General features: G+C 39.9%; 2 protein-coding genes across 2 annotated transcripts in view; one reads left to right on the forward strand and one right to left on the reverse strand.

Moving 5' to 3' along the window:
* The window catches only part of LOC131723128 (tripartite motif-containing protein 16-like protein), a 217,003-nt gene that overhangs the window by 121,161 nt on the left and 73,143 nt on the right, over nt 1-22,699 (forward strand). The gene's annotated exons all lie outside the window — the stretch shown is intronic.
* On the reverse strand, nt 3-22,646 carry LOC117432859 (tripartite motif-containing protein 16-like). The gene is made up of 6 exons (XM_059016606.1): nt 22,034-22,646; nt 14,466-14,561; nt 14,060-14,293; nt 13,752-13,911; nt 2,540-2,605; nt 3-1,437 (listed from the first exon to the last, which is right to left on the reverse strand). Exons 1-6 carry the CDS (start codon nt 22,613-22,615, stop codon nt 905-907), a joined length of 1,671 nt encoding a protein of 556 aa, XP_058872589.1. The 5' UTR covers nt 22,616-22,646; the 3' UTR covers nt 3-904.

Here is a 22,699-nt window from a genome sequence, read left to right on the forward strand (position 1 = left end):
CCTATGATTTACCAGATGTCTCTGTGCTTTACAATGCTTCCCTATGCTTTACCAGACCTCTCTGTGCTTTACAATGCTTCCCTATGCTTTACCAGACCTCTCTGTGCTTTACAATGCTTCCCTATGCTTTACCAGACCTCTCTGTGCTTTACAATGCTTCCCTATGCTTTACCAGACCTCTCTGTGCTTTACGATGCTTCCCTATGCTTTACCAGACCTCTCTGTGCTTTACAATGCTTCCCTATGCTTTATCAGACCTCTCTATGCTTTACAATGCTTCCCTATGCTTTACCAGACCTCTCTGTGCTTTACAATGCTTCCCTATGCTTTATCAGACCTCTCTATGCTTTACAATGCTTCCCTATGCTTTACCACACCTCTCTGTGCTTTACAATGCTTCCCTATGCTTTACCAGACCTCTTTCTCTCTCATTCACCTCTTTCTTTTTCATTCTCATTTGAAAAGCCATGTTAATGAGTATTAATAAAAAGAAAGTCACAGTTTATCAAATAACATTTTTTTTATTAAATCACATTACTAAAATCTGAAAAGATAAACAGAACAAACATTTCATGGAACTCAAAGAACAAAAACACACACACAATAAAGCAAACAAGTTCACTTTTTTAAAAACTGTTACAGCACTGAGTATTGGATGCCATTTTCTAAAATATATATATAAAACATAACAATTCTTAAAAAAGAAATCAAATACAGTTACTTTGTATGAAATCCATTTGTTGCTAAAAACAAATAATTCCCCTCGTTTCGCTCTGCAGGTGGCGCCGTTTTACCCCCTAACTTTCATCCAAAGTTGTGTCAGATTGAACATTCCCTTCACCCGAGGAGTGGAGAGGACAGACAGGGAGTTCAATACAAAGGGTTTCTTACAACACAAAACAGTCTAGTTCAGCTGGCAGATTGTTACAGGGGAATCAAGACAATGAAGCCTAAACCCAGGATAGAGCGGCTCAGTGAATGTGGTTTGGAATCTGTGGAGGAGGGTCATTGTGTCAGAGACGCCATAAAAGGACAGCGTGCCGGCATTAAAGTCCAGATACACTCCTATTCTGGGGGAGTGGGGGGCAGTTATTGTAGTTTCATTGTTATTGTGCCGGGCAGTGTAACTGGAACCAAAGCAGAACAAACTCCAGGACTTGTCATTGTATCCAAGGCCACAGGAATGATCCTCTCCTTTCCTGCTGATTCCTTTATATGTGACTCCTATAGAAGCCCATTCCCCACTCCACTCAATCTCCCAGTAACAGCGAGTCCCAGACAAACCCTCTCTGCAAAGCACTTGGTACCGACTGACAAATCTGTCTGGGTGATGAGGATATCTCTGGATCTCTCTCCTCCGTGTCACGGTTCTGTTCCCTTCAGACAGACAGAGGTATCTATACGCTGTGTTGGGGTCCAGTGTGAGCTGACAGGAATCTGATTGAAGAGAAGAGGACGGGTAGAGGAGAGACGGTTAGAAAAGTCAAATCACTGAGAAAATCAACAGTCATTGTCTGCTGCATCCTCACATCCTGTTTATGGAAGGTGTGTGTGTTGTTTTAATTATTTTTTTTAATACATTTTGACCACTTTTTTAAACTTTTAAATTGCATTTTCTGCCTCAAGATGGCTTCCCGTGGACCGGCATGGACCTCTCAGAACTACATTTCCCATCATCCTGCTGCTCACTGGTAATTCCATCTCAATTACATATGTGAGCAGGAGGATGATGGGAAATGTAGTTCTGAGAGGCCCATGCAGTTACATGTGAAGCTATCTATAAGTATAAAAAAGTGGTCAAAATGTAAAAAAAATAAAAATAATTAAAACAATACACACACCTCACGTAAACAGCTGTAGCAACACATGGGAACATGCAGCACAATAAAATACAAAGGTCCTTATGAACCCTTTAAACCCTCTTGCTGTTTGATTGTTTTGTTCATTATAATTCCTCGATCTTATCAAACTTCTTCAATTGGAACCAATCAAATGCAGCTCTGCATACAATTACAGTTCACTTAATGTTCCTACAGGGTATGTGTTGCCATTTTACCCACTCAGACCCCTTGCTTACTAAATATCTTCAATAGAATATCATCCACTCTTCAAATATCTGTCTAATATTTTAATGAGCAATCCATCCCACAAGTGCAGTGATACTGCAATATACATTTACTACCAGCACAGGATGACTGGGAGGGATAGCTGTTCATTTTACCCCACAACTGGTTTCACATGCATTGTACATGTATTAAAAGATGGGATGATTATCTATTCAGGGATACCAAGATATTTAGGGAGAGAAAGGTCTGAGTGGAAAAACAGGCAACAAATGCCCCTCCCCCAGTCATTCTGCATGTATTCATCTGAACCAATACTTGTTGGAGAGGAGTGTAGATTAATGGCTTCACAATTACTAATAAATAATAATAATTGCTGCCCTCAAGCTCCACCCCTCCCTGTTCTGTAGTGTTAGCTCTTCTCACAATGGAGTGACACATCTTTCAATCAAATGTTTCAATGAAAACAGACTTACATTTTAAAAACTCAGCTCTGTTCCTTGGCTCTGGAGCCTGCAGACTGTAAACTGCAACTTCATTCACTGGACAGAAAAAATGAGAGAGAAATAGAATTGAAACATACAACAGTCACTGTCTGCGCCATCCTCAAATCACTCCCTCCTCCCTGCATCATCAGTCCCTGTTCCCTCCTCCATCCTCCATGCTCCTTCCTCTATGCTTCCTTCTCCCTCTTGAATGCTCCCTCCACCCTCCTGCCTCCTCCCACAAGCATCCTCCCTGCTCCCTTCTCCCTACTCCATCCACCCTGCTCCCACCTGCATCCTCCCTGCTCCCTATTCCCTGCTCCCTCCTCCATGCTGCCTGCTCCCTGCTCCCACCTGAATCCTCCCTGCTCCCTCCTCCATCATCCCTGCTCCCCCTGCCTGCTCCCTCCTCCCTGTTCCCTCCTCCCTGCTCCCTCCTCCATCCTCCCTGCTCCCCCCTCCTTTCTCCCTGCTCCCTCCTGCCTGCTCCCTCCTCTATCCTCCCTGCTCCTTCCTCCCTGCTCCCTCCTCCATCCTGCCTGCTCCCTCCTCCATTCTGCCTGCTCCCTCCTTCATCCTCCCTGCTCCCCCCTCCATTCTCCCTGCTCCCTCCTGCCTGCTCCCTCCTCCCTGTTCCCTCCTCCCTCCTCTGTCCTCCCTGCTCCTTCCTCCATCCTCCCTGCTCCCCCCTCCATTCTCCCTGCTCCCTCCTGCCTGCTCCCTCCTCCCTGTTCCCTCCTCCCTCCTCTGTCCTCCCTGCTCCTTCCTTCATCCTCCCTGCTCCCCCCTCCATTCTCCCTGCTCCCTCCTCCCTGTTCCCTCCTCCCTGCTCCCTCCTCCATCCTCCCTGCTCCCCCCTCCATTCTCCCTGCTCCCTCCTGCCTGCTCCCTCCTCCCTCCTCTATCCTCCCTGCTCCATCCTGCTTGCTCCCTCCTCCATCCTCCCTGCTCTCTCCTCCCTTCTCCACAAGTAATCAGACGTTTTTTTTGCTGTTTTGGGGCGATCAGCCAATAATACAACCGTTTCCACCCTTTCTGCATTTTCATTGGTCAGATTATATGTCAGTCACACAGCCTGACGAACCTACTGAATGTGAGCTGAAGCAATCATGAAACTTCATCACTGAGAGCCGCAGTGGAACGTTATTATAGTTTAAAAAATAATGTTTACACACACACACACACACACACAATAGAAATAATAATATGTTTTTATATTGCTGATAAATAAAACTAAATAATAATAATAATAATAATAATAATAATAATAATTCCTGAATCTTTTTTTTTTCTTCTGTAATTTCAAGTTGAAATCAAGTTTAAGGATGCCATCAACACTGTATTGCTGCGGCGGGTCCTCAATATTCCCTCCTACCTCCTCCTAATAATAATAATAATAATAATAATAATAATAATAATAATAATAATAATAGGTGTTATACTTATGGAGCTCCGTTTCAAACCCAGAGATACCAAAGCGCTGGGATGTGAATCTGTCCTCACAGCAACGAACATATATAGACATGTTTTATTTTTAATATCTCTTTATACATTATTCAGCTTCGTGTGATTCTTATTCTTTAGCAGCGTACTGTAAGGTGTCTGTACGCGTATGTTATTAATGTAGTTATAACGTTATATTAAACAGCAGCACGTCCCACAATCCTCTCGGGAGCGCTTGATAAAGAAACCCGTCCAGCCCTTCCTGATCAATCCAAGAGAAACCCGCGTTTCCAACATCGGAACCACCTCGGCAACAGCCGCTCCGCATCGCATCTGAGGACAGAGCTGCATTTCCATGAGGGAGTCACCGCGAACATGGAGAAACCGGACACCCGAAAAATCACCCGGACCCACACCAACGGGCTTTGAAATACACTCTGATTCGGACTGAAGGGAATCCACTTCACACAAAAAGGGTTCACAGAAATGTGAGCAAACACAACCACCCTCAGAACAAACCCGTGAACACAGAAATGGAAAAATAGAAATGTGAAAGCGCGTCATTTTAACACGCTCCCTAACAATTGCCACAGAAACCGTGACGGCTAAAATACAAAACAGAAACAAAACAGAAATGTCACTCTGCAGAGAAGAAAAATTCAGCTCCACAACACCTGAAAAACTACAGGAAACGTCAGCTTATTATCATAAGGGTTTCTTTTTTTAAATGTATTTATTTAAAGGGGTTGATACCCATTTCGTGCTTGAAAGGGAACGTGCTGTTTTTAAGTTACAAGTTCAAAGTGTTCTCTTTGGTTGCAGTCGCGTATCACTCCTAGTACAGACCACAGCAATTGCGGGTTTCTCTGTACTGTCTCACACAATGCAAACCTTATTTTAAACTGTGTTCACCTTATCAAAGTTGTTGCTATTTTAAATACAATTATTTATGGAGTTCACCAGAGATTATAAAAATACTGCATGGGGCAGTCTGTGTGTGTGTGTGTGATACATGAGCATGTAATGCCTGGATACCCCCCTCTATTAATACAGAGCCTGTCATATCTGATCCTGTAAGATACGATCCCATACAGAGCCTGTCATATCTGATCCTGTAAGATATGATGCCCTCTATTAATACAGAGCCTGTCATATCTGATCCTGTAAGATACGATCCCCTCTATTAATACAGAGCCTGTCATATCTGATCCTGTAAGATACGATCCCCTCTATTAATACAGAGCCTGTCATATCTGATCATGTAAGATACGATCCCCTCTATTAAAACAGAGCCTTTCATATCTGATCCTGTAAGATACGATGCCCTCTATTAATACAGAGCCTGTCATATCTGATCCTGTAAGATATGATTCCCTCTATTAATACAGAGCCTGTCATATCTGATCCTGTAAGATATGATCCCCTCTATTAATACAGCAGAGCCTGTCATATCTGATCATGTAAGATACGATCCCCTCTATTAATACAGAGCCTGTCATATCTGATCCTGTAAGATACGATGCCCTCTATTAATACAGAGCCTGTCATATCTGATCCTGTAAGATACGATCCCCTCAATACAGAGCCTGTCATATCTGATCCTGTAAGATATGATCCCCTCTATTAATACAGCAGAGCCTGTCATATCTGATCCTGTAAGATACGATGCCCTCTATTAATACAGAGCCTGTCATATCTGATCCAGTAATATACGATGCCCTCTATTAATACAGAGCCTGTCATATCTGATCCTGTAAGATACGATCCCCTCTATTAATACAGAGCCTGTCATATCTGATCCTGTAAGATACAATCCCCTCTATTAATACAGAGCCTGTCATATCTGATCCTGTAAGATACGATCCCCTCTATTAACCGATGGACCTCTGGCATGCGTTATTTACACAGGATGCTGCTACCAATTGAACAGTACTGATGGAAACTGTTCCATGCATATTTGATTATGTGTCTAAAACAGTAAACTCAGCTCTTAGCAGGACAATGGATTCCACTGCAGAGAAAACGCAAAGACGGTGCATTTGTGAATTCAGTTTTTACATCCTGTCATGTGACTTCCCAGTGTAACCATGTTAAATACAAGAAAGCAAGGCATTCATATCATTACAGTGCTGTTAAAAATATGAAAAAGATGAGTTGGTCCTCAGAGTTGGTGAAAAGGAGTGGCATCCTCGCTTGCATGGTAGCCTGCTCTTTCTTATCTGTCTGTCGTGTGTGAGTAACTGCCTGTGCACTCACCCTCGTGAGTGGTTGTCTATTTCCTTCTTGGGAGAGCACAGTTCCTACACAGGGCTAGGCCTTGCCATATCCCCGCTGTCGAGTAGACCTCGCTGGCTGGCCGCCCACCTCGGTGAGTTGGGCCTTGTAAACAAACAGTGTGCTCTCCCCTATCTATCTATTTCTACTGTGGTTTTTTGCTGTCTGCTTTCAACTCGCCTGCTGCTTCTTCAGCCCTTGTGTCTCCCTGGTCTATGCTACACATTGACCAGGTGTGTGACCACGCGGTTAGGGTAGACACCATTGCATAGCGAATCCCCCCCACCCCACCCCCCGGTGCTCCGGTACCGTGGTACATGCATAGCCCTTGGTACTTCGGTATCTAGAATACAGCTGTGTGCTGAATATGAAGATCATTTGTTACGTGTCATCTGGAAACCACAAAGTCACATGGACCATATATGGCAGCCTCATGAGGTCACAGATAGGGTACTGTTAAGATCTGGCCTAAGGAGATTCCAGAATATTTAAATATGAAGCTGGTACTGTATCTCAAACAGATTATGAGATGTAAGTCTGTGGAATTGAATATGAAAGGACAAGCTTCATATATGTGGATGTGATGCTGCAAGTCCCATCCCATAAACAATACAGCCTTGCTTGAGCCTACGTGGACATTAAACGTGACTTTTTGTGGCATACCTATTGTGGCTGTAAATTGTGATTTTAACCAATGTACATCCCTGGTATAAACAAGAGCGAAAAATATTAAGAAAATAATAACAATCTACTTACCTGGTTCTTGTTCCTCTGTCTCTCCTGTTTCCTCTTCTGCACTCGCTTCACATCCAGACACTACACAAAAAAGGAAATGTTTAAATCACTCACAACTAATGATTCATGTTTATATACATTCAACTAGTTAAGAGTAGAATGTATATCTAAACGAGGTGTGTAACAATTCATCATGTATCGATGAATCAGGACACTTTCTTTAAATGAGATATCGTATCATCATAGAGGTCTGTATCGTGTGCATCGTGATTCAAGACCAAAGCACAGCTCAGCTCACTGTAGTTCACAGAGTGGTTCTTGAATGAAGAGTGTGTTTTATAGTTGGTATGGTTACATACTCTCCCTGTCTCATTTCACTTGTCTTCTAATAAAACAGTCACTTGTTAAATGATCATTTGATCCTATTGTGCTTCATACAAGTAGCCCATCAGGAGCATTGCATGCATTGTGATTCATATCGTATCCTGACCTGCATATCGTGATGCGTATCGTATCGTGACATTAGAGTTACACCTATAATGAAAATGAATATTAATAAGAAAAGGTTACTGGATGTTAGAACTCTTCACAACAATGTACAGAGTTCAGCATCAAGTAACTTTACTTGGAAATCTAAGGACATGTTCTGGATTCAGCTGTTAAATACAGTACAGGTTGAAACATGCTTTCTTTTCCACACAGGATGCTGTATATGCCAGTTATATAAACAGAATACTGCATGAACTTTCACACAGTGCTGTGGCTATTTCACTGATGAGGATATCCATAAACATGTCGTCTGTATCCTCATTCATGGAATAGCAGCCCTGTTCTGTACTCTGTGATCCTCCACGACTCTGTCCTCTGCATTCTACTCTTCACTCACGGTTAGGAGGTAGAGTCAAGCTGAATCTTCGTCGAGGCTCTGGCTGGTCCTTCATTTCCTCTTCACACTTTTCCTTTGCTGAGATAAAACAAAACCAAAAAAAACAAGGTTTCTTTCTCACTCATTTCTTTTAAACAAACAAACAAATACATCAAATAAAATAAAGTTTGCAAAAACAATCTAACATATTGGTTGATATTTCAGTTTGTTTTGCTCAACATTGTGACTGTGACAGTCACATGTTCACAACCAGGGTGGGGGTCAGTTCCTTTTTAAAATCAATTCCCAATTCACATTCACATTCCCTTTTAATCAATTCACATTCCTTTTATAACATTAAATAACATATATATATATATATATATATATATATATATATATATATACACACAGTATATATAGGGTTAGGGTTAGGGTTATATATATATATTGTAAGACAGCAGGGAGGGGGTTAAAGCCTCCCTGAAGAAAAACACGTGCGGAATGCACATTTGTTTAATTTAATTGTATTTTGTTTGATTCTTTAATTGTTGTGCTTTATTGTTTAATTAAATGTGTTAATTGTTTATTGTTTAATTATCACCCGCACCTGGTGACTATTGTAAATTAATACCAGGTGCGGGGGATTAAAAAGAGAGCAGCCAGCCTGCTTAGGGCTGCTGAGTGGAAGGAGGCAGGAGAGGTGTTCTGCTTCTGAGCAGTCAAGAGGTAAAACGTAAGCTGTGTAAACCTGTGTTTGTTTGTTTGTTTGTTTGTTTGGTGGGGAAACGGCTTAGCAGTTCCACTTATAGTCAGGGTGTTCCCGAAAGTTTAGTTAGTGCTCGGAAAGAGCTAGTTGTTTATTTTGTTTGTTTTATTTGGTTGTTTATTAAGCGTGTCAGCTTGTGTACAAGCTGTACGTGTGTTTGATAAGGTGTTTTTAAGTTTGTTCAATACAGCCTGTGTTGTAAAAGGTATTGGGATTGATTAAAAGTGTTATTCAGAAGTGCTTCCAGTCGGGGTCTACAGTACTTACTGAAGAAGGTTTAGACACACTTTGAGTTTATTATACAGGCAATGACAACCAGGGTTGAGGCAATTCCTTTATAAAAGCAATTCCTTCAAAGGAATTGATATTTTAGAGACATAATTGTTGTGATTGTTCAACATCTTTCATCTGTAGTCGATTTAATTGATTAACAAACAGGAGTGAATTCAATGTAATTTGTTGCCACTGTGAGAAGCTCATTTTAACAGAATACTGCTAATTACAATTGTGATCAATGATGTGTTGGAATTGATTAAAAGGGAATGGGAATTGATTTTAAATAGGAACTGGGATTGAAAAAAGGAATTGACCTGAACCCTGTTCACAAATGACCAGTTTCACACGAGGCTGAAGATGGCTTCTTATTCGCCTGTTTCTTATTTGCTTGTTTCTTATTCAGACTTTGATCTGCTCCAAACTGAATGGTTGGCTTTGTATGTAAAAGGTTAAATCACATTGGGCTGCTGATTTCTCTGGATATTTATAGAGGGGTAGCTCCTAAACAATATTCATTTATATTTTTTGCTCAGCCCAACACTGATTTCATGGTCAAAACAGCTAACAAACATGGCACACATGCCAATTTAGGTAATATAATTGAATAAGTAACAGTGTATTTAAGGGGTTAAATCACATTGGGCTGCTGATTTCTCTGGATATTTATAGAGGGGTAGCTCCTAAACAATATTCATTTATATTTTTTGCTCAGCCCAACACTGATTTCATGGTCAAAACAGCTAACAAACATGGCACACATGCCAATTTAGGTAATATAATTGAATAAGTAACAGTGTATTTAAGGGGTTAAATCACATTGGGCTGCTGATTTCTCTGGATATTTATAGAGGGGTAGCTCCTAAACAATATTCATTTATATTTTTTGCTCAGCCCAACACTGATTTCATGGTCAAAACAGCTAACAAACATGGCACACATGCCAATGTAGGTAATATAATTGAATAAGTAACAGTGTATTTAAGGGGTTAAATCACATTGGTCTGCTAATTTCTCTGGATATTTATACAGGAGCAGTAAGTTATCAGTTTCGTCCACAAAATTATTTAACATAGTGTCACAAAGACGGCCGGATCCAGGAAATAAAAAGACAGAGACTTGGGGTTTTGATGAGGCTGAGTGCGTGATCGCACTCAGCATTTAATAATTAAACAGAACAGAAAATAAAAGGTTTTAAACACAAAACAGGACACGGCACTTGAGGCCAAAATAAAAAGACGAACAAACACTTAACAAACGGTGCACGGAGACAAACAAACTCTTTACTCTTCTTTCTTCCTTTTTTTCTCTCTCTCTCTCTCTCTCAACCCCGAGTGAATGAAAATGTGTCTATATATACTGTTGTGCTGGGATTCAATTACTAATTAATTATTCACTTGAATCCCAGCATGTGAATTAATTACGTGCAACCCCGTGCTCACATATTATTACATGCTTTAAATGCACGTGAAGTGATAGTGCAATCCCGTGCCTAAATATAAATCTACATTTTTAAATACACGTGAAACACAGACCCGTTTATATCCCGTGTACCAATCTCTATACACCAACATTAACACACGCAACATACAACACATAACACACAAATGCACACAGGGGCGGGGCACATTGCCACACATAGCTATCATTTTATGGGACGAAATGCTAATTATGTGCACAAAATACCTATTCTGTGGGACAAATTGCACTTTTGTGGGTCACATGACTATTTGTGACATCATGATGACACACTGTCACATGTTAAGTGTCGTCTGATTAACGTTATTTTTTTCTGTGTTTTTGTCCTTTTCTTCTCCCCTTTACAAATTCAATTGATGATTATTGAGTCATTAATGTGTCATTTCTGTGCTCTGTTTTGTTTCACATCGTGGTTTTTCAAAATATAACTTTGCTATATCTTGCATGACACAGTTTTTCTGTTTATATCCCATGTATAAAAAGAAGCTTCTTCTGAATAGCGGAGTTATCTAGTTTACATGACATAAATATAAACACTGATAAACTTTGATTAGCGTTCCTCCAGTTCACATCAGTCTAGACAAACGCATTTGAATCACGTTTAAAATGGAAAAATAAGGATTGCGCCTAATTTAACTCCTGTCACAATTCATCTCTCCTGCATGCTCCCTTTTTGCCTGCTCCCTGGTCTATGAATCCTCCTCCCTCCTTTATGCTCCCTCCTCCCTTTATGCTCTCTGCTCCCTCCTCCATGCTCCCTCCTTACTGCTCCCTCTTCCCTTCTTCCTAATTAAACCCTCTTGCTGTTTGATTGTTTTGTTCATTATAATTCCTCAATCTTACCAAACTTCTTCAATTGGAACTAATCAAATGCAACTGTGCATACAATTACAGTTCACTTAACCCTTAGCGGTCCATTTATCCAGCGGGTCTCAGGCATGTCGGGTCCAATTTATTTTCACACACGCTGTTTAAAAGTATTTTATTTCAGTTAAACAGGTTTAAAAGTCTCTGCAGATCAACAGGACTCTCAGTACTGCATCTCCAGCCCCGCTCCTTGTTCTCTGTATTTATCACATACCTCTTCATAGTCGTGCATACCAATAAATCATCTTCTGATCTCTCATTTTATCACCAAACTCCTCAATAATGCGATCCAAGTCATTATTTTATTACTATAACATCTAAAACAAGCTCTGCAAATGTCTGTGATATTATCTGAGCGCTGGATGCAGAAGCAGCTATCTTGTTTGTTTATGTCCGTGTCATCTATGTGGTGCCGGGGCTATCTGTATTCATGAGAAACTCCCTTGTAAATATTGGCAGGGATGGGGTTAAATTCCCCTCACTGCCCAGGTTTATTGTGTCAGGTGGGAGTAATTCACAATCAATCAGCACCCAGCCTCCTGACATAACAGGAGGCCTCAGCTCCTCAGTAGAGAGAGGTAGCTGAGGAAGCAAGCGGGTATTTTGTGTTGCTTGCTGGTTTTTTTCCTTTCTGTGCTGTTTTTTGAATTTTTTGCATTCCAGTGAAGGCAAAGCTCAGCCTGGAAGCCTTATTTATGTAAGTTGTACTTTGTGTTTATTTTTTGTGTTTAAGAACCTTTTTGTTTGGCCCTCGTGCCTGATTATTTTGTGTCTTATTTAATAAAAGTCTTTTGTTTGAACTGCAGTCTGTCTCTGGGCCTCATCACCCTGTCACACTCCCCCTTTCGGCTCCTATCGGTCTCACTCGGCCATTGAACGGTTTCCTCGGCTTTTTCCGGAGAAAAAACAACTAGAGACCTGTTTCTTGCGTCTTTATGATGATGTCGGACAGGGACCGACATTGGACCGGAAAGGGAAAATTGCAATGTCGGATCGGGTCCGAAATAGCACCACAAAGAGTTACTGTTCCTACAGGGTATGTGTTGCCATATTACCCGCTCAGACCCCTTGCTTACTAAATATCTTCAATAGAATATCATCCACTCTTCAAATATCTGTCTAATATTTTAATGAGCAATCCATCCCACAAGTGCAGTGATACTGCAATATACATTTACTACCAGCACAGGATGACTGGGAGGGATAGCTGTTCATTTTACCCCACAACTGGTTTCACATGCATTGTACATGTATTAAAAGATGGGATGATTATCTATTTAGGGATACCAAGATATTTAGGGAGAGAAAGGTCTGAGTGGAAAAACAGGGAACAAATGTCCCTCCCCCAGTCATTCTGCATATATTCGTCTGAACCAATACTTGTTGGAGAGGAGTGTAGACTAATGGCTTCACAATTACTAATAAATAATAATAATTGCTGCCCTCAAGCTCCACCCCTCCTTGTTCTGTAGTGTTAGCTCTTCTCACAATGGAGTGACACATCTATCAATCAAATGTTTCAGTGAAAACAGACTTACATTTTAAAAACTCAGCTCTGTTCCTTGGCTGTGGAGCCTGCAGACTGTAAACTGCAACTTCATTCACTGGGCAGAAAAAAAAGAGAGAGAAATAGAATTGAAACATGTGGATTAATACACAAGACTCCAAACAGCAATCTGAAAAGAAACAAGGCTTATTCACGGCATTTCAGGATGTAAAAATCTGTATTTCAAGATGTTCATGATTACAATGAATATGTATTCCTTCTGTATCGGTGCAGCAGCCAAAGTCAATGTGAACACGTCTGCCACTGCACTGGAGTCTTGTGTTCCTTCCTCTCCATCACATATCTTTACCCAACAGTACATTGTCCATATTAGGACAGCCTTGTGCATCAAACATACAACAGTCACTGTCTGCTCCATCCTCACATCACTCCCTCATCCCTGCTTCATCAGTACCTGTTCCATCCTACATGCTCCCTCCTACCACCTCCCTGCTCCCTCCTCCCTGCTCCCTTCTCCCTGCTCCCTCCTCCATGTTGCCTACTCCCACTTATGTGCTCCCTCTTCTTTGCTCACTCTTTCATGCTTCCTCCTCACTGCTGTCTCTTCCAGTCTTCATGCTCCCTTCTCTGCTCCATCCTCCCTGTTGCCTCCTACCTGTCTCCTCCCTGCTCTCTCCTTCGCTCCAACCTTCATGCTCCCTCGTCCCTCTTCCATGGTCTCCTCCATGCTCCCTGCTCACTTCTCCCTACTCTCTCCAGGCTCCTTCCCTCATGCTCCCTGCTCTGCCTTCCCTGCTCCCTCCTCCATACTCCCTACTGCCTCCTCACTCCTTCCTCTTCCTCCCTGCTGTCTCCTCCCTTCTCAATACTACATTATTTATATAGCCAGCAATCTGCAAGAGGTCTTTATTAATGTCTTGCAAGTCCTGTCCCTCCTCAAGCCATGGACTATTTGAGAAATCTCTACCAAAGGAATCTATTTCACACCAACCTGTTTTGGTTATTTTGACTAATTCCCCTTTGCAGAAGTCCTCAATATGGTCTTTAAGTTCAGATACAGCTTTCCTCACAGCCCCAAAAGAGATGTCTGTATTGACAGTAATGCTGGGTAAGTCTCCAGCTTCAGGAGGGGCACAGAGAGACTGGAAATTCTACAACAGGAAAGTGGAGAAAAGGAGTTTTCAGTGAAACAGAATGGGGTCCAAAAACATTCCTGGGGAAAAGCAAGGATTCATTCAATTGGAGGGGTCTGTCTAAAACCGTCCCTGTTATGGATTTTCTAACAAGCAGTGATGTTACCTGTAGAAAATGGATGTGATCCTCTGTCTCTGAAAGCTGTTTCAGCTCAGCGTTTCTCCTTCTTAGCTCAGCAATCTCCTGCTCCAGTTTCTTCATGCGTCCTTCAGCCTGATTCACTGCAGCCTTCTCGTTAGCTCCAATCAGCTCAATAACCTCAGTGTGGATCTTCTCAATGGATCGGATCAGCTCAGTAAAGATCTTCTCACTTTCCTTTATTTCTATGCATGCAGATGTCTGAGTGAAAGAACACAGTAGAGGAGACATGGTTAGAATTGATATCAAAAACACATCAGGCATAGACAGTAAACTTCTGTAGATGTGTTCCAGTCCATCTGATGATGATAATAATAATAATAATAATAATAATAATAATAATAATAATAATCCCACTCTTTTCAATACCCACTTTCAATGACTCCACAGCCTGTTTCAGCTCCTCCACGTCTTTCAGTCTCTCCTGGATTCTCTGTTGTATTTCTGTCTGTGTCTCTCCCAGCTGCTTCTGTGTAGAAACACAATGACACATTGACATTTCTGATGGGGCATTGAGTGATATCCTGCCACACCCAACACAGGCCTGTTTAAGTATGCTATTGAAACTGACAGAATCAATTTAGTTTAAATATATTTTCTTTTTTCTTGTTTTACCTCTTTACAGTGTTAGTAATAATTATCAGTGGTTCTTGAATATAATTTATTCTTCAGTTCCAGTTGCACGCCATAGACATCTGTAGCACAGGCTAGATCAGACAACATGTGTGTATAGTAGTAAGATACAACACCATCTAGTGCACAGCTGCCAGCAATACAAAAGGACACTTGATCCACAGTAGCTGTCCACTAGATGACACTGTTTCATACTAATAACAGTGAATGGTGGCTAATCCAGAATGTGTAACATGTTTGTTTTTTGAAGCACCTAGGAAACTGATGCAGCTTTCTCTTTAATGGATATTTAGGGCTTCTGATTTCCGTTTTTTATCGATAAACACTGATAAAACAGCACTGAAACAAAAAAAACAATGATATCAGTGTATACCCAATAAACACTGGAAAAACACTGGACATGGTTTCTCAATTCACGTTGACTTCACCCCTTTCCATGTGAAAAACTACAATAAAATAACATAAAACCTAAAAAGAATAACAAAAAACAACCTTTCTCAGCGCAGTCGGGCAATGAACCTCCTTCCTGACTTGAATCTATCATTGATTCATTCTGAATACTTTAAACTGAGTGGCAGCACATTCCTGCATTTCTATTGGAGGATTGCACACGCTTGTGAGATTTAAAACGAGATTACAATTAGAAACGGAGGGTTGTTCTTGCTCGTGGGATTTAAAGTTATATTACAGTTCAATAGGGAGGATTCACTCACTCGTGGAATTTAAAACAGAATTGAAAATTGTGAAGAAATGTAAAAAATGCCTAAACACACAAAATCCCCAGAAGAATGAGCCCGTGAGCAGAAGGACTTCACTGTGGAAGAGAGCAAAGGAAAGAGGGGACTAGTAGGGTGAGCAAAAGAAATTGTAGATTTTAACAAACAAAAACCCAAATAGGTTATTAAATTTTGTTTTTAACTAACTGAAACATATCTGTTTTAATCATGTAAAAATGTGTTTTAACGCACCAAATTCAGCTACTGTTTCTGCCCGGTGGCCATATTGAATTTGAGTTACACTACTGACTTTGACAATTCATAATTTTAAAAATAAAATATTTCTACAAAAATATTAACACTTTAAACAATAAAAACAATTCTTCTCAGCTAGATGTTGGTTATAAATGGAAAGATCAAACATTTTTAGTGTACAAGCAATCCTCCCAAAAATACACCTCTCACTGTGGGCAGTCTGGCAGAGAATGGCATGACACAGGCACAGCAGCTCTGCCAGTGCAGATAGATGGCTATTATTCCCCACAAACTTTGCTTTTGTGACCAGGACAGTGATATTTTGAAAATTACCTATTTTCCAGAACATTCCAGATAGATTCAGTGCTGAGTAAACTTGGAGTAACTTCTAGAAATTTCCAGTAATATAAATAGTAGTATAAATACAGGGGCCTTAAGCCCACCAGTTCAGTTTAGTTCCAGCTGCCTAAGTGGATACATATCTGCATTTTTCTGAGATGGCATCAAGGTCATAGGAGACTTCAAAATGGTGGCATTCCTGATGGGTCTCCAAGGCGGTTTTACCAAGTTTCCCTGCTATCTTTGCCTTTGGGACAGCAGGGACAGCAGGGACACCAAGGCGCACTACCACAGGCAGGACTGGCCACAGCGGACCGAGTTCTCTGTGGGGAGGAACAACGTCAAGTGGGAGCCACTGGTGGACCCCCGGAAGGTGCTGATGCCACCACTGCACATCAAATTGGGCCTTATGAAACAATTTGTCAGAGCTCTAGATAAGGAGTCGGCAACCTTCAAGTACCTTCAAGACTTCTTCCCTAAGCTGTCTGAGGCAAAGGTCAAAGCCGGTGTCTTCGTCGGACCACAGATAAAGAAGATCCTGGAGTGCAATGAATTCCCCAAGAAGCTCACTAGTAAGGAGAAAGCGGCTTGGAACAGCTTTGTCGCAGCGGTTCGGGGCTTCCTGAGCAATCACAAGGCCGAAAACTATGTGGAGCTGGTTGAGACTCTGGTGAAGAACTACGGCACAATGGGCTGTAGGATGTCCTTCAAAGTCCATATCCTTGATGCTCATCTTGATAAACTCAAGGAGAACATGGGAGCGTACTCGGAGGAGCAAGGCAAGCGCTTCCACCAGGATATACTGGACTTTGAACGCCGCTACCAAGGACAGTATAACTAGAACATGATGGGAGACTACATCTGGGGGCTGATTCGTGAAAGTGATTTACAGTATAATCGTAAATCTCGAAAAACTACTCACTTCTAAATCTTTTGTAGTCATTTTTGTATTACTTTAGTATAAATACATGTTAAATTGGATTCATATGTTGTTTTTTTCTGACTTTATGTGAACGAAAAGACACAAATTCGCCTGTTTTCTCATTGGAAATAGGTACATTTCAAAATATCACTGTCCTGGTCACAAAGGCAAAGTTTGTGGGGAATAAAAGCCATTTTCTATACTTTTGAGGCATAAGCAATTAGGAAATAACACTTACTACCCAGGAACAAAAATTGTGTTACATAGTGATATCATATTAATCTTGTATATTTAATATCATGTTAATCTTCTTTATTGCATAGCATATTAATCTTGTATATTGTATATCATATTAATCTTGTATATTGCATATCATATTAATCTTGTATATTTTATATCATATTAATCTTGTATATTGAATATCATATTAATCTTGTATATTGAATATCATGTTAGTCTTGTATATTGTATATCATATTAATCTTGTATATTGTATATCATATTAATCTTGTATATTGAATATCATATTAATCTTGTATATTGAATATCATAATAATCTTGTATACTGAATATCATGTTAATCTTCTGTATTGAATATCATATTGATCTTGTATATTGAATATCATATTAGTCTTGTATATTGTATATCATATTAATCTTGTATATTGTATATCATATTAATCTTTTATATTGAATATCATATTAATCTTGTATATTGAATATCATGTTAATCTTGTATATTGAATATCATATTAATCTTGTATATTGAATATCATATTAATCTTGTATATTGCATATCATATTAATCTTGTATATTGCATATCATATTAATCTTGTATATTGCATATCATATTAATCTTGTATATTGTGTATCATATTAATCTGGTATATTGAATATCATATTAATCTGGTATATTGAATATCACATTAATATTGTATATTGAATATCATATTAATCTTGTATATTGTATATCATATTAATCTTCTATATTGTGTATCATATTAATCTGGTCTTGTAAGACCCCCCCCCCCCCCTTTTTTATAACAGAAGAATAAAGATATGTCGACATTATTATGTGCTGTTTATTTGAATTCAAAGGTTTATTTAACAGTTTTTTTTCTGAATTAGATTTTGAATACCTGAGGTTGTGCATTTGCAGGACCTGTGTGCTTTTGTACAGTGACAATAAGTAGCTTCAATTATCGCTCTTACTTCAAATGCAAAAGTCAATGCTTCTAAACAGCGTTTAAAGTGATTCAAACCACGTGACATTTCCACAAGCAAAATCCAGATACAATAATTAAGCAGTTAAAAGGCTGAAGATGTGTCCTGTTCTCTCCATGTGCAGCTGCACACTCCACACAACTAGGCTAGGTTTTGTACTGCAGCATATCAGCTTGAACCAAGTTAACTGGACGTAATGCTGGGGTAGGGAGGCCACTGACGCAACTCAAGAATACCGGAAACCCCTCATTTTACACAGCTAGTGAAATTGTATAAGACAGCTATTGCATGCTATATTGAGAAATAATACTGTAAAGGGAAATTCAATGCAAACTAATACTATAACATACCACAAGAGATTTGTTAAGACTCGTTATTGATAATGAATATAGTATTAATGAGTAAGTGAATACAATAATACAAACGTTCCTGTGGTGCGGTATAGTTCATATTTAAGCAAACAAATGTACAGAACGCAGATGGAAACCTGACGAGTAGCTGCATTAGTTTTGAATGCGGCGCGCTTGTCAAAACCCTTCAGTGCGCATAACCGGTCATCTTCCTTGTTTGTTTTTTCTTGACGTCACACTCGAAACACCGGGCTTTTAGTGAGAGCCCTTTGTGGGCATTCACAGGACCAATATAATTGCGAGATTAAATAAATGACACATATACTAACCAATGAAGGCACACAATATAACATTCAATTGTGGTTCTTAGAGGCTAGGCGTTTCAAAATAAAAATACTGGACATAAAGCCGTCGGATGCCGTACCAGTACCGGTGTTATGATGAATCCTGCACACCCTTGATATCTTGTATCCCCGAGCAATCACCAACATTTTGCGCTTGCACAGATCTCTCTAGATTGATTTGGAGCATGCGCATATTTCTTTAATAGAAGTCTGCTTGTGTGTGTGTGTGTGTGTTCTCAAGGGGGATGCCAAATATTATGGCTTATTCACTATAATATTTTGCAGCCCTGTGTTCTCAAGGGGGGAGGGGGGGGGGGGGTGCCAAATATTATAGATGGTGTACTATAATATTTGGCATCCCATCTTCTCAAAGGTAAAATTAAACTGACAGGGGATGCCAAATATCATTTGGGAAACATACATAATGTAAAGCAGAAAGAACTAATGAAATGCTGAGATATTAAATCATGTTTTGTTTTTCACAGTGCAGGGAAGCTGAAATATCTGTATCCCCTGCCATAGTTTCTAAATGCAATTGGATTCCAGTATTAGATTACAAATGTTTAGAGGATACCACATTTAAGCATATGGCATAATACACTTTTTGTAGCAATACACAAGAAAGCTTCTCAATCTAACAAAATCTAAGTTAGCATATAGAATGAGTAAATCATGGTTAATGTGCAGAAATCAAGCATACTAGTGGGGGTGAAACTTTAATATTGGGGTGAGTTAATTAGTTGTGCATCAAAGATATCAGAACTAGACACTTGCTTAATGTGTAGACTTTATCTATTATTTAATGGGGGACCAAATTCAACAGCACAAAAGTTGTAATATTTTACACACCTTTAATTTTCTTTTTTACTGAAAAGTTCTAAAAACATCATCATTTATTATTTGACGTGGCTGAAGTTGGCTTCTTAGTCGCTTCTTATTCAGTCTAAGTGCGAAACGCAATTCTCAAACTTGCATAATTAGCGCTGCATTTAAAAGATTAAATCGAGTTGGGCCACTTATTTCTCTGCTGGTACACGAAGGGGGGTGTCCCCTCTATAGAAATGACCTGTATGAGCATGTCTAGATACCCTGAACACATCACGTACAAAATTAGAACCCTATTGCATTTAGAAAGGCTTCAAGGCAGGTGATACGCAATATTTCAGCTGAAAAATGTGGTATCCCCCATGTAATAAAATATGGGGGTACCCCCAGAGAATACAAATTACCTGTATGACCATAAATGGACCTCCTGAAATCATCTGGTATAGTACTAGACAATCCTATTACGTTCAGAAAATCTTTAAGGCTGGGGATCTTTAAGGCTGTGGGCAGCAGTGTGGAGTAGTGGTTAGGGCTCTGGACTGTTGACTGGAAAGTCATGGGTTCAATCCCAGCTGGGGGACACTGCTGCTGTACCCTTGAGCAAGGTACTTTGCCTAGATGGCTCCAGTAAAAACCCAATTGTATAAATGGGTAATTGTATGTAAAAATAATGTATAAAAAATTATGTAATTGTATGTAAAAACAATGAGATATCTTGTAACAATTATAAGTCGCCCTGGATAAGGGCATCTGCTAAGAAATAAATAATAATAATTTCAGCTTCTCTGGTGCTGTGAAAAACATGATTTAATATCGCAGCATTTCTTTATTTCTTACTGCTTTATAATTTGTATTTTTTCCAAAATAATGCATTTCTTAACATTTACAGTATTGCAGCTTTTTAAAAAGTATGAATCCCTTTTAATTTTCTATGGTCGATTCATTTTTCTTTTATAACTTGGTGATAAAATATTATTATATGCTATTGTGTGCGTTTTAAATTGTACGTTTGCATTATTAAAATAAAACCGCAGAAAAATAAATACATCGTGAAATCAGACTCGAAGTAGCTCGGGTAGTTGAGCAACATTACTACCGTTTTCGTAAGCACAGCAATAGCGGAGAAAATGCGCGTTCACGGCCACACACACACACACACTTCTATTAAAGAAATATGCGCATGCTCCAAATCAATCTAGAGAGATCTGCGCAAGCGCGATATGTTGGTGATTGCTCGGGGATGCAAGATATCAAGGGGGTACAGGATTCATCACAACACCGGACACGGGACAGACCAGCTGAAAACCAGTCTGTCCGGTATAAAACCGGACAAATGGCCACCCTATGATGGGGACAGTTAAACATGCTGTGATTGTAACGGGATTTGATGGATTTTTCTAGAGCAGCTTTACAAACACCATAGTAATGAAAATACCTGAAGGTTGTTTTTTTTCCTCTTACATATACATTCACTTGTCTGTAGGAATACGGTATTCTCCAGTATACTGCAGCAGGCTGATCCGGGCACTTTGACAAAACAGGGCGATTTTCTGGCGGTACGCAAATGTTTGTTTGTTTGTTACACACGGCAGACAAAAAAAAAACGGTATATAGTAATTAATAAAACACAAGCAAAGGTAGCCAATTTGATCTAATTTCATTAAACCACACCACACTAGTTCACAGTTCAGTTTCTGGTGTTTCTCTGCTCAGTGTTTACTGAAAGACGGATGAATTTTACTTGCACCACTTCAAACAAGAACAGAACAACCCAACAAAGCCTCTGATAGGCTAGAGTGAATGTCAGTCTCAGAGACTATGTGTAAGTGAGTGGAGGGAATTCCTGTCAATCAGCCCATAATAACTCAAGTTTATTCGGGTAATTCTGTTGATGGAAAACAAGATCTGCGTTTTGCATCAATAGTATTTATTATTATTATTATTATTATTATTATTATTATTATAACGGTATGCATACTGCCCCACTTTAACCATTGCTTGTAAATACACCAGAACAGATATTCAAAGTTTTCTGGTTTTATTTCTGAGCGCTATATATGCGCAAAGCAACTTGTAAAAGCACCTAAATAAATAATTATTAGTATGATTTTAACAGAGGCCCGTGCCTTGTGTGCCTCGTAGCTGGCTACGGCCTTGAGTTTAGGTATAGCTATACTACGACTAAAATACTACGACTCTTTAAATAGCTCTTAATATACAATTAAAATATGATCTGATGTGAAACTGTATAACCTAGTAAACAGACATGTTAAATATCCCTGGGAATTCTTATCTTCTAGGATAGCTACAAGGAAATGGTTCAAACCCTTACCTGTTTCCCAGTCCTTTCTTTCTTAGCTGAGACTGTATCATGACTCTTGTGTTCATCTTGTGTACACAACATGCAAATACACGTCTGATCGGTTCTACAGAAGACCTCCAAAACCTTCTGGTGTTCAGCACAAAGCTTCTGCTCCAGATTTCCAATTGCATTGATCAGCTTGTGCCTCTTGAAAGCAGCCCCCTCATAGTGTGGCTTGACGTGTGTTTCACAGTAAGAGGCCAGGCACGTCAAACAGGATTTCACAGCTTTGAACTTTCTCCCAGTGCAGAAATCACACGGCACATCTCCAGGTCCAGCATAACTTTGAGCAGGAGGAGGATTGAGTCCTGTCTTCTTTAATTCCTCCACAACTTCAGCCAGCATGATGTTTCTGCACAGATCAGGCCTCGGGGTAAAGGTCTCTCTGCACTGGGGGCAGCTGTAGACACCTGTATGATCAGTCTGATCCCAGCAGTTCTTAATACACCCCATACAGTAACTGTGTCCACATGCTGTAGTGACTGGGTCCTTCAATATCTCCAGACACACTGGACAGTTCAAGTGCTCCTCTGACCACAAGTTTGAAGCCATTCTTGCTGCAGAGAGACAGAGAGACTGACGATTTCACAGCAAACTAAACATACCCGTTCTTTTAATTTCCTGGAGTTGTGTAAA

The sequence above is a fragment of the Acipenser ruthenus genome, chromosome 53 (assembly GCF_902713425.1).
Source record: "Acipenser ruthenus chromosome 53, fAciRut3.2 maternal haplotype, whole genome shotgun sequence".
NCBI lineage: Eukaryota > Metazoa > Chordata > Actinopteri > Acipenseriformes > Acipenseridae > Acipenser > Acipenser ruthenus.